General features: G+C 38.9%; 4 protein-coding genes across 5 annotated transcripts; all 4 read right to left on the reverse strand.

Annotated features, from left to right (window-relative positions):
* Positions 382-2,684, reverse strand: LOC104776416 (uncharacterized PKHD-type hydroxylase At1g22950). Its single transcript, XM_010500483.2, has 9 exons — positions 2,248-2,684; positions 2,108-2,155; positions 1,839-2,015; positions 1,588-1,738; positions 1,398-1,484; positions 1,181-1,305; positions 899-1,017; positions 664-775; positions 382-587 (listed from the first exon to the last, which is right to left on the reverse strand). The coding sequence occupies exons 1-9, from the start codon at positions 2,554-2,556 to the stop codon at positions 522-524; spliced, it is 1,194 nt and encodes a 397-aa protein (XP_010498785.1). The 5' UTR covers positions 2,557-2,684; the 3' UTR covers positions 382-521.
* LOC104776417 (pentatricopeptide repeat-containing protein At1g22960, mitochondrial-like) lies at positions 3,037-6,736 on the reverse strand. The gene is made up of 4 exons (XM_010500484.2): positions 5,745-6,736; positions 5,151-5,423; positions 3,434-4,633; positions 3,037-3,348 (listed from the first exon to the last, which is right to left on the reverse strand). Exons 1-3 carry the CDS (start codon positions 6,663-6,665, stop codon positions 3,566-3,568), a joined length of 2,262 nt encoding a protein of 753 aa, XP_010498786.1. The 5' UTR covers positions 6,666-6,736; the 3' UTR covers positions 3,037-3,348; positions 3,434-3,565.
* Positions 7,076-8,758, reverse strand: LOC104776418. Its single transcript, XM_010500486.2, has 4 exons — positions 8,520-8,758; positions 8,351-8,444; positions 8,039-8,248; positions 7,076-7,891 (listed from the first exon to the last, which is right to left on the reverse strand). Exons 1-4 carry the CDS (start codon positions 8,592-8,594, stop codon positions 7,206-7,208), a joined length of 1,065 nt encoding a protein of 354 aa, XP_010498788.1. The 5' UTR covers positions 8,595-8,758; the 3' UTR covers positions 7,076-7,205.
* LOC104776419 lies at positions 8,898-11,042 on the reverse strand. 2 transcript variants are annotated; one of them, XM_019243611.1, is made up of 5 exons: positions 10,534-11,042; positions 10,347-10,440; positions 10,035-10,244; positions 9,269-9,945; positions 8,898-9,167 (listed from the first exon to the last, which is right to left on the reverse strand). In XM_019243611.1, the coding sequence occupies exons 1-5, from the start codon at positions 10,645-10,647 to the stop codon at positions 9,099-9,101; spliced, it is 1,164 nt and encodes a 387-aa protein (XP_019099156.1). In that variant the 5' UTR covers positions 10,648-11,042; the 3' UTR covers positions 8,898-9,098. The 2 variants fall into 2 exon arrangements, with proteins under 2 accessions (XP_019099156.1, XP_010498789.1); XM_010500487.2 differs by having other exon boundaries at positions 8,901-9,167; positions 9,269-9,933; positions 10,534-10,960.

Consider the following 11,632-nt stretch of genomic DNA (forward strand, 5'->3'; position numbering starts at 1 on the left):
TTCAACCGATGTTGCTTCTCAGTTCTCACATTTACCAAATGTTGTGGACCTTTTATAGTTCTTCTTCCTTTGTACTTATATTATTGATTTTTCAAGCAACTCTCACTATGTACAATGTATTTTGTGTTGAGAAAGCCAAAAGTTAATAATAACTGTTACATATTGGTGACTAAAATAAAGTATTTTCATCCTTTGTCGTAGATGCTGAATAAAGCTATTTCAGCTGCTCATGAACCTTTTCATACATGTTTTACTTCCAAAAACTTCCCCAATTCTAAAATTCTCCAAGAGTTGCCATAAATTTAATTGGAAATTTTGATTTGTCTGTTTTCATTTCGCTTCTTCACTCCTCTAAAGAAATTTATTGTTGTTACAGCAATCTGAAAAATGGAACAAAAATTTACCCTTGACAAAGGTATCTAATGCTTGCTTACAAACGAACGGTTTCACTTGCCTCTATACACATAGCCACTGAAATGATTTGATACAAAGAAGGTTTTTGGACATGTCCTTTGTTTTGTTTAGTCGGCACATGATTTTGAAGCCAGCTCAACAAGTGTCTTCTCTGCAGCTCTCCTCGCCAGCATCTGCAAATTACCAAAACACATGAGATGAAAGCAAAACAACAACATATAATCTATGATGTCGTATTGATATACACACCTCTTTAGTTTCAATAACCGACTCACGTTGTCTTCTCACTTTCTCAAGTTTGCATCCTCCGCACCAATTTGAAAAATCTTTCTGATAATTCTTCATTTCTCGAAAAGTTGAGCTACAATGAGAAAGAAAGGGAAATATGAAAGGGTTCATACATCAGAGATGTAAACACATTGGCTGATGAAACTATCTTACATTGATGTCTAATGTAATATTTAACGTTTTTGAAAAACTTTACCTTCTACACCACAAAATCAAGTTGGCTCGGTGTCCAGACGTTGTAGCTCTAGCACCATGGCGATGACGTCCACGATGAAGAATGGCATGGCCAGGTACATGAGAGTAATCATAAACTTCCTACAGAAGAACAAGTTAAGAAAGAATTTTGTGAGTGATGGCTACACAAACTATGAATGTGCACATAGTAAGCTGATCAGTTCTAAACCCAATATAAACATCGCTGTGGTTGAGACAACATCATTATATGCACTGACTGCTTGATGGTTGGTTTCACAAGTACCTTTTCACTGCTACCGGAATTCACATGATTATCACATCTCACACCTCGAAAGAACAGCTCCCCACCGGAAAATTGTTTACCCAAGCAGACATTTAAACTAAGCTCTGAGTCATCCACATGGAACGCTACAATCAAGAAGCAAATTTTAGATAATCCACCAATTCAAATCTAAAAAAACAAGGAAGAGACCCATTATGTAAAGCTTCCCCGTACTTACCAAGATCAACATCCCTGTCTTTTCCATATTCAACAACATAGCCATGGTGAGAATCTAAAGCGGATCCACAGAATTCCGGGAACAGAGCTGACACAAGATTGAAAGCCAAGCCCATCAGCAAATATATCACAACAAAAAACAAACTTGCAATGATGAACACAAATCTGCAAATCACAATTAGAATCTAAACCTTGAGATATAGGACTTAAAAAGTCCTCAACCAACTGCTGGAGCATGCGATCAAAGCCAAAATCATCAAGGACAACACCAAAATTGTTCATCGTATTAGGTCTCATTATTGTGGATCTTGAATCATAAACCCATTTCTCCATATGTTCAACCTGAGAAAAATTAGTCAAGCATCAGATAAGAAGACAAAGAACGACTTACTTAGCTATGGCCAAACATTAAAAAGACGATAGCTTTAAAGTCAATTCATACCTCTGCTAGTAACATTTCACAGAACTGTGGCTTAAACATTTCAAAAGTGAAAATCCCAGGAGCGGACTCAACCATCATGTTTCTAAAACTCTGCTCCGACTTCTGAGTAAAAGCTCTAATAAACGAAGGCACAAAGAAACTTGTAGGGTCAAGAGTATAGATCTCTCCATGCAGACGCTGCAAAACCAGATTAACAACAATCAAAAACGATTGAAATAACCAATTCAAGATTGAGACTTTACAACCCCAACTCGATAAAAGAAACTTACCTGGTAAGAAGACAAGATTTTCTTCCTGTATTCGTTATGCCTCATAATCTGGAAAATGAGATACGAATTCAAAGCTCAAATCACAGTAATAGAACCTCAAAAACTATCAGAAATGGGTAAAAAAGGAGGAAGCTTTTTACCCGAACTCGCTCAGTGTCAGGGGAGTATCGGAGAAGAAGGTCTCTCATGAAACTAGCTTTATCGATTCGAGTGGAATTGAGAAGCTGCTCGGGTAAGTAACGCTCAAGGGAGCTGAACAGAGACGGGCTAAAGTCCAAAGGTAGAACTTCATAGTTCTCAGGCTCATGTTCTTCTTTAGGGGTTCTCCGAAGTTTCAATCTTGCCTCGCCGTTTCCAGAGGAGGCTCGCGGTGGTTCTTGCTGCTGCTCAGATTGTTGTTTTCCGGAAGAAACGAGAGCCATAGATCTAAGATGAGTTTGATTGCACATTCAGGTCAAGAAAGCGATACGCATTCTAGGGTTTAGGTTTGGATGAGTGGAAAGAAGATGAAGATGGTTTGTTTGAGAGGTTAGGGTTTCGGATTTTTATAGAACCCTCTCCTCAAAGGTAAAAATAAAAAAAACGTGGGACCTTTTCTGATATTTGTTTCTTTGTTTGCTCCTACCATTTTTAGAAACGTTGATTTTATTTTTGTTGTTGTTGTTGTTGTTGGTCGAAATTTAATCTGTAATAATACTTACTAATCAATCTGTATAATGTTGTTGTTGGTGGAAAACTTTAGGTTATATGCTTCATCATGTTATGTAAGTAAAAAACAGTGACGCATGATTTTGTACAAAATGATTCAGTGGAAATAAATGTGACAGAGGCCACACAGAGGGCAATGGCTTACAAAAGAGAGAGAGAGAGAGAGAGAAGTGATTCTAGTGTTTTTTTTTTTTTTTTACGTAAAACATGCTTAGAGTGTAGAGAGAAACAGAGCTTTGTACTTTTTGGTTGTTCTTCCCAAATATGAAATTTTATGTTCTTTTATTTTTTTTGACATTTTCTTTCTCTATTCCCAAAAATTGGTCCAAAGAATTAAACAATACATCACATGAGATCTTCTTTCACTGACTGTGTGAACTTCCTTTTGCAAAACACCATTTATGTGGCAACACTCTTTATTCCCTATTCTCTTTGCCTTTGCTGTGTAAGAATAAGTTAAGCTTTTATAAAGCAAATGAGCTTTCAACAACATTGGATCGATGATTCTGGCCAGAGCTCAGAGTATGTTTCCCCTGCAGACGTATAGCTGCATTATAATCTACAATCAATCAAAGATAGCCTAGATGAAAGCTTGAGAGAGAAGAGTTTGTAACATACCAATCAAGCTGAGCGATCAACTAGGCTGTGCACAGTAATTGTAAATATTGATCAATATGCACATTCAAGGGACAAACCGGCCAGCTCCAAGAAAAAATATGATCAAAGACGCCCCCCACCTTTGCTTCCTCGTCAACTGAGTAATAACTTTTCAACTAACTCGACCTCTCGTGACGCGTGGTCTTTATCCAAATGCTTGAACAAGGCATTATGTGTGTAAGCATCTGGCTCAATCTCTTTATCTAGCATCTCTTTATACAATTTGACAACCTCTTCCCATTTCTCGAGCTCACAGCTCTTGCTTATAAGCATAGTGTAGCTATATTTGTTCGGTGAAAACCCATCTTCTTCCATCTTGCAAAAGTATTTGTAAGCTTCATCTATATCACCAGCTCTGCAATAGCCATGTATAAGAGCATTGTATGTCATGACATTTGGACGGACACCACTCTTTTTCATCTCGGTAGAATACTGTAAGGCTTGGTCTAGCCTCCCTGCTTTCGCATGACCATGAATCAACACAAAGTAAGTAATCACACTGGGAGATAACCTTTTACTCAGCATTTCATCATACAAATCACTAGCCATCTTAAACCGGCCCTTCTCCAAATAAGCGCGAATAACCGTGGTGTAAGTAACATGATCTGGGACAAGACCAACTCTAAAAATCTTACGCTGAAACTCAATCGCTTTTTCCAGATTCCCAACCTTGCAGAGTCCGTCTATACGAACGTTATAGATGATCAGATCCGGAGCATGATGATGATCCTTTGCAACTATCTCTTCGTGCAGACGAAACGCTTTGTCTGAATCTCCAAGCCGCATTTCACCCACAGTCCTTGTAGTGTATGCATATCCATCAGGTTTAATTCCTTTCTTCAGCATCTCATCATAAATCTCGGTTGCCATGGAAAGATTCCCATTCTTAACAAATCCTTTTACAAGAGTCGTGTACGTAATCACATCAGGAAATATCAGTTGGTCCGTCATCTCTTCTTTTAACCGGAGAGCACCTTCCAAGTTCCCTGACTCACAAAGACCATCTATTAGAGTATTGTAGGTGACAACACTGGGACTGATATCTCCAACTCTCAAGTCATCAAACAAGAGAGATGCCTCTACCATCTTCCCTATCTTGATGTACCCATGCATCAGAGTGTTATAAGACACAACATCAGGAGCTGCCATACTAGATAACACCTGTCTTGCATCATCGATCTTTCCATACTCGCAGAGAGCTCGTATATAGATATTATATGTGGCTGTGGTTGGATAAAGACCAACATTGACCATTTCGTNCTTCGTGCAGACGAAACGCTTTGTCTGAATCTCCAAGCCGCATTTCACCCACAGTCCTTGTAGTGTATGCATATCCATCAGGTTTAATTCCTTTCCTCAGCATCTCATCATAAATCTCGGTTGCCATGGAAAGATTCCCATTCTTAACAAATCCTTTTACAAGAGTCGTGTACGTAATCACATCAGGAAATATCAGTTGGTTCGTCATCTCTTCTTTTAACCGGAGAGCACCTTCCAAGTTCCCTGACTCACAAAGACCATCTATTAGAGTATTGTAGGTGACAACACTGGGACTGATATCTCCAACTCTCAAGTCATCAAACAAGAGAGATGCCTCTACCATCTTCCCTATCTTGATGTACCCATGCATCAGAGTGTTATAAGACACAACATCAGGAGCTGCCATACTAGATAACACCTGTCTTGCATCATCGATCTTTCCATACTCGCAGAGAGCTCGTATATAGATATTATATGTGGCTGTGGTTGGATAAAGACCAACATTGACCATTTCGTCGGTAACTCCCCAAGCTTCATCTAACAAGCCTTGTTTGCAGTACCCTTCAATCAACGGATTAAAAGAATACGACGTAACAGGGAAGCCAGATCTTTGCATATCTCCATGAAACCGCCTAGCTTCCTCCATTTTACCATTCTTGGAAAATCCATTGATCAGTATATTGTAAGTCACCTCACTAAATTCGATATCCCTTCTCTTCATCTCTAACCAAATCTTGTCGACTTGCTCCAAATGACCAGCCTTGAAACAAGAATCCAACATAGTGTTGAACGTGATAACCGTTGGCAAAATACCATTCTCAACCATCATCCCGTAAANGGTAACTCCCCAAGCTTCATCTAACAAGCCTTGTTTGCAGTACCCTTCAATCAACGGATTAAAAGAATACGACGTAACAGGGAAGCCAGATCTTTGCATATCTCCATGAAACCGCCTAGCTTCCTCCATTTTACCATTCTTGGAAAATCCATTGATCAGTATATTGTAAGTCACCTCACTAAACTCAACATTCCTTCTCTTCATCTCTAACCAAATCTTGTCGACTTGCTCCAAATGACCAGCCTTGAAACAAGAATCCAACATAGTGTTGAACGTGATAACCGTTGGCAAAATACCATTCTCAACCATCATCCCGTAAACCTCTCGAGGCTTACTCATCAACCTCGAATCCCTAAGAACTTTCAAAACACTGTTACAATTCCTAACACTAGGTAAGAACCCTTTCCTAATCATCTTCTCAAAACTAATCAAACACTTGTCCGCCATATACTTCCTAGTGTAAACCCACAACAACAGATCCAAAAGCTTGATAGCAATCAGCTTATCAAAGTTCCCATCAATCAAAAGATCGTCAATTTCGTGCATACCGAGATCGATACTCCTCTCAGCGACCAAGTAGGCTTCACTCATCCAATCATTCTCAGCTAAAATCTCAAGCATCGCTGCGAAAGCTTGACGTGACTGCTTCACATCGCTCTGCCTCTGTATCCAATTGAAAAACCGAAACGCGATCTCGGGCTTTGCCCTAATCATATTGAGTACTCTAACAAGCAAATCTGGATCAGTCAAGAGGATACGAAACTGATGAGAGGTCCACTTCTGATTCTGATTAGGTTTGTTTCCTCCGTGGGAGGTCAAAATGAGATTAGCGTAATAAGACTCGAGATTGGAGGAAGTAGAAGACGAAAACGCAGCGGCGCAATGAGGAAGAGTAGAGAATCGAAAGAGGAAGCGTGATAGGTTATTGCAGTTGTTGCTGGTAGTGGAAATAGAGAAGAAAGATCTCGAAGCTCTGAGACAGAGACGGAGACATAGGATCATTGAGGAAACAGAGAGGAACACATAGGAACCAAAATGGATTTCAAGAGAATCAATGATTTCAAAGATCCTTGAGAAGGTAGGAGGAGCGGCCATTAACTCTCCACGAAGCCTTGTGGTGCCATCTCTCCTCCCGTGCCTCGGCGATCAACTTCTCTCCCCGGAGCTTCACAAAATAAGGGTTTATCTCGATGTCCTCTTAACCGTACCGGTTCAACCGTAATTCAATCTCCCTTCCGGTTTAATTTGTATCTTTAACCGTATTAAACCCACGGTTTATACCGTTTAAATTCGGTTCTGTGCTCAAATTTCCTTTCTGAAGTCAAAGGTTCCGACCGATTTAACCACGATCCAGAAATGTAACCGGTTTGCCTTTTTGGATTTGGTTTTGGAAAACATTCTCATGTGATTTTATCATGTTACCTACTTGTCCGTATCAGACTAGCTACATTCTCACATGAACATGTTCTACAGCATGTTCGAAATCTATTCTCAAAATCTATAAATTTAGGTAATGTATCACGTATGCAAAAACGCATTGAACAATACATATTACATGAATGTTAGTAACAACACAAGCAACACTTCCCAACAGAAGCTAGCTACTGAAACAAAGCAAAACAAAATCCAAACTTTCTAATTGCCAAGAGTAACATTTTCCATTTCAACAACTAGCTCAGCTTCAGATCTTTTAACCAATTCAGTTTCCATGTGTTTCAACGAGTTTCGCAGCTTACCGCAGGCTCCCGTAAACCCATCTGTGGAACTCTTTAAAGACTTAACTTCAGTCTCAACTTGGTCAAGATTTCCCTGTATTATCTTCACCGTTTGCTTCATTTTGTCTACCTCCTGAGGTGGATAGACGCAAGCTCCAAGCTCATCGATTTGTACTCCTGTTCCTTTACACAGCTTCAGTAGCTTCTCAAGCGACTCCACAAACCCGCTGTTATCCTTTGGATTCTCTAGCTTAATCATGCTAGTGATAACTCTAATGAGTTCTTTTATCACCGTGATTGTCTCAGATACAATCTCACCAACCATTGTAGCAACTTCCATTTCTTCAGGAGACAAATCATCGCCTATATCGTCATCATCATCATCATCATCACCTGACATATTATCACCAGATGCCTCACATTCAGCTGGCTTCACTTCTTTCATCTCCCTAAGAACATCCTTCATGGAGACTGCAACCTGTGTAATAGCCCTACCAATTGCAGTTATGTTTGTTGCAGGAACCTTCTTGAAACTGGAGCATGCCTCCCAAACCACTCCCGACAGCTGAGGAATAGAAGGCTTCTTATCCTTTTCATATGATCCCTCTAGTTTACATATACAAAAACAAAATCATCCACAATTAAAAAACTCACTAGAAGTATGTTCAGGACTACACATACTACAGTATGACATAACGAGTTCAATGAATGATAACATAATGGGAGAAAAGTATAAAACTTTCTCATTATTACCGTATAAGGAGACAGAACCCTGCAACAATCTGAAGCTAGAGTCGACGATTTGCTTAACAGAACCGTGTATGATTGAAGACAAAGTAGGACCAGCACCAACTGTGCTTCCATGGCAACAAAGCAAAAAACCTTGAAGAGCATTGAAGTAAGACTCCATTGTCTCTTTAAGTGATTCAGCTTTTGGAGATTCTCCAGTCCATAACATTCCCACTAGCATTTTAACACCAACCAAGCAAAGCTCAAATTGAGAAGACGAAATCTTAACAGAGGAAAAAATTATATAACGGTGAAATTAAAGTTTTTAAAAAAAACCTATGGTGGCTTGTTTAGAGAGGTGATCAGACATCTGAAGAACATCGTTCCAGTTAACTTTCTCCACTGTAGGAGACGCTGTTCGATCGAACAACTGCAAAAATTTGTCTGATTACGAATCTTTACTGTGGTGTGAAATTGTATGAATAAAGGTAAGAAGATAAATTACCTGGAGGGTATCATAGATGGTGTTGAGATGAGAAATCAGAAACTGATTTAGATCTTCTTTCTTCGATTTCACCATTTTTCTGTCTTCCTTCTCAAACTCTTGACGTCTATCAAGCGCTGCTAAGCTAAAAAGCCTAAAGGGTTTTTGACTACGGTTCGTAACGATGTCGTTTTAGGACTTATGAGCTAGTGTTAATATTTACAGAACAGCCCTCCCAAAGTTTTGCTTTTCAAGTTTAGAGAAAACCCACAGGACAGGAGGCTTTGAATGCTTTGGCTTGTTTTATTGACTGTCAAGTTATGAAAGATCCAGCGCTCAAGCAAAATTGTTTTTATATGGTTTGGTTCAAAGGAATTGATGATGTTTTTACATAATTACTGGATATAAAAACTGCTTAGTTTGTTACTAATGGTTTTGTGAACTAGACGAAGCTAGTCTAGTGAAGTCCAACTACAAAGTGAACCAGATCTTGAACAACTACAAAAAAGTTAGAGAGGAAACAAAACAATGAACAAAGAAAGATATAGCAGTGCAATGCAGAGAAGAGATCCACCTATGGTTGCTTGTTTAGAGAGGTGATCAGTCATCTATAACAGTGAACCGGATAACTTTTTCTTGAGTAGGAGGAGACGCTGTTGGATTGAACAACTACAAAAAAAAGTTTGGCACAATCTTTGTCTAATTACAATTCTAATTCATCGCGAGAATACATGACATGAAACAAACCAAAATGGTTAAGAAAAACATGCCTGGAGGGTATTGTAAATGGTGTTCTGATGAGCAATCATAATATGATTCAGATTCTTTCTTTTCTCCAATCCAACTTCCATGAGTTTGATCGCATCTCGCAGCTTTCTGCAAACTCCCGGAAAGGCGTTGGAAGACCACTTCTTATGCTCAACTTCAGCCTCAACTTCATCAAGATTTGCCCCTAGTATCTTCACCGTTTGAACCATTTTGTCAATCTCCAGAGGTGAATGATAAACGCAAGTTCCAAGCTTTTCAATCTCTGCACCACTTCTTTGACACAGCTTTAGTACTTTCTCTAGAGAGTCCACAAATTCGCTATCCTCCTTTGGATTCTCCATCCCAATCTTCTTAGTCATTACTCGAATGACTATTACCACCATGATCGCCTCAGACACAATGTCAGCAACCAGTTTAGCAAACTCTATCTGTTCAGGAGAAAAAACATCACCAGATGATGCCTCACACTCACTTGAAGGACAAGCAGGCCGCTTCACATCTTTCATCTTATTAAGAACATCCTTCATGATAACAGCAACCTGCGAGATAGCATTGCCTATAGCGATGAGGTTTGTTGAAGGAACCTTCTTGAAATTAAACCATGCCTCCAAAACTACTGCTGTAAGCTTCGGAACATACGGCTTCTTGTCTTTTTCATATGTTCCCTCTGCAAAATCATCTACAATTAAGCAATGGCTACACTACCCTTGTAACATTGAGAGATTGTTGAGTAATGGGAGCAAAAGTATTAAACTTTTTAATTATTACCGTAAAGGGAGACAGAACCCTTTGACAATTCCAAACTAGAATCGACGATTTGCTTAACAGAGACGTGTATGAGTGAAGACAGAGTAGGACCAGCAGAAACTGCGATTTTATGGCAACAAAGCAAAAACCCTTGAAGAGAAATGAAGTAAGACTCAATTGTCTCCTTAAGTGATTCAGCTTTTGGAGATTCTTCATTCCACAGCATTCCCACTATAGCATTATTATTAACCCCACAACCAAAAGCAAAGCACAAATTGAGAAGAAGAAGAAATCACAAAATTAAAAGGAATCTGAGAAAATTAACAAAGAAACCTATGGTGGCTTGTTTAGAGAGGTGATCAGACATCTGAAGAACTTGTTGCCATTTAACTTGTTCCACTGTAAGAGAGGCTGTCTGATCCAAAAACTGCAAAAAAATTGGGCATGAAATCCATGTCCGATTACGATTCTAATTCAACATAAAACAAAACAAAAATTGTAAGATTATGAAGAATAATACTTGGATGGTGTTAGGATGCATGATCAGAGATTGGCTTAGATCTTCTTTGTTTGATTTCCCCATTTTCGTCCTCTTTGATTTCCCCATTCCCAAACTCTTTTGAGGGTTTTGCATGAATGCTTTGCTGTCGTTTCATCACCTAGGAGGAGACTGACTAGTGTTATTTACGGAAAAGCCCTTGGAGAATTTTGGATTTTCCAAAGTTAAAACGATCCAAAGATGAAAGATTGCTTGTTTTCAATTATTAAAGCAAAGAAATTTAAACACAGAACAGAAGAAACGTTAACAATATTATTGCAATATTCATCATGCCTAGGCTTTGGCATCATCAACTCTCTCTCTAGCTCAGTTGAGGGTCCTTAAGAGAAAAAAAGAACTCACTTTTATAGAACCAGGTTGTAAAAAAGGAGGGTCTTTTTTATTTATTTGGTTTACAGTGTTATGAGAATTCAGTTCTAGGTGGAATATGTGACTGTTCTGTTTTTTAGATGAACTGAAAGGAAAAAGATTATGTTTTTAATGGTCTTCTTGTGAGTTGTGAACCAGCAGCTTTGTGTTATTGTTATGATGTGGGTTTAAGACAAAACTGGTCCTACACTGAGTTCCGGTCTCAAAAGCGAAACCAGATTTTCTTCAGAACCTTTTAAAGAAATAAGTTCATGCCCCCACCCTGAGATGGGAGGAGAGAGTCGGTCGGTTGGTTGGTACAACATCCCTAGCTAACAGCCATATTACCATTGCCTCAAACTTTAATAAACACACATGAATCCTTTTTTTCAGTTGGTGAAAAGTGACAACAACAAAGACCGATCAAAGTCAGGTTGGTTCAACAACACATAGAATCCACTATCACAGATCATGAACTTGGACGAGGTTGGAACCAGCAGCAGCTACAGAGTCAGCATAAGCACAACACAAGAGCTAAGGAGATGAACCAAGAGACAACAAAATAGGAAGTTTTTTTTAAGTAGGAACTAAGCCAAATTCATAGAACAATAGTCTCAAATTGAAGCAATAGTTTTCCAATTCAGGCCAATAAAGACACCAACCACCATCACACCAGATCACAATATACAATTTTCAAAAAAAAAAAAAAAAA

This window comes from Camelina sativa, chromosome 3 (assembly GCF_000633955.1).
Source record: "Camelina sativa cultivar DH55 chromosome 3, Cs, whole genome shotgun sequence".
In the NCBI taxonomy this organism is placed as follows: Eukaryota; Viridiplantae; Streptophyta; class Magnoliopsida; order Brassicales; family Brassicaceae; genus Camelina; species Camelina sativa.

Coding starts and splice junctions, on each gene's coding strand:
- LOC104776416 (XM_010500483.2), bottom strand. CDS start 2,556: ATGTGCAATCAAACTCATCTTAGATCTATGGCTCTCGTTTCTTCCGGA. Junction 1,739..1,838: donor GTGAAATGTTACTAGCAGAG/GTATGAATTGAC, acceptor AATTTTTCTCAG/GTTGAACATATGGAGAAATG. Junction 1,485..1,587: donor TTTAAGTCCTATATCTCAAG/GTTTAGATTCTA, acceptor ATCTTGTGTCAG/CTCTGTTCCCGGAATTCTGT.
- LOC104776417 (XM_010500484.2), bottom strand. CDS start 6,665: ATGGCCGCTCCTCCTACCTTCTCAAGGATCTTTGAAATCATTGATTCT. Junction 5,424..5,744: donor GGAATGTTGAGTTTAGTGAG/GTGACTTACAAT, acceptor GAATTTAGTGAG/GTGACTTACAATATACTGAT. Junction 4,634..5,150: donor AGATCGATGATGCAAGACAG/GTGTTATCTAGT, acceptor GATGCAAGACAG/GTGTTATCTAGTATGGCAGC.
- LOC104776418 (XM_010500486.2), bottom strand. CDS start 8,594: ATGGTGAAATCGAAGAAAGAAGATCTAAATCAGTTTCTGATTTCTCAT. Junction 8,445..8,519: donor CCATCTATGATACCCTCCAG/GTAATTTATCTT, acceptor AAATTTTTGCAG/TTGTTCGATCGAACAGCGTC. Junction 8,249..8,350: donor CTCTAAACAAGCCACCATAG/GTTTTTTTTAAA, acceptor TTAAAATGCTAG/TGGGAATGTTATGGACTGGA.
- LOC104776419 (XM_019243611.1), bottom strand. CDS start 10,647: ATGCAAAACCCTCAAAAGAGTTTGGGAATGGGGAAATCAAAGAGGACG. Junction 10,441..10,533: donor TGCATCCTAACACCATCCAA/GTATTATTCTTC, acceptor ATTTTTTTGCAG/TTTTTGGATCAGACAGCCTC. Junction 9,946..10,034: donor GGGTTCTGTCTCCCTTTACG/GTAATAATTAAA, acceptor GCTTAATTGTAG/ATGATTTTGCAGAGGGAACA.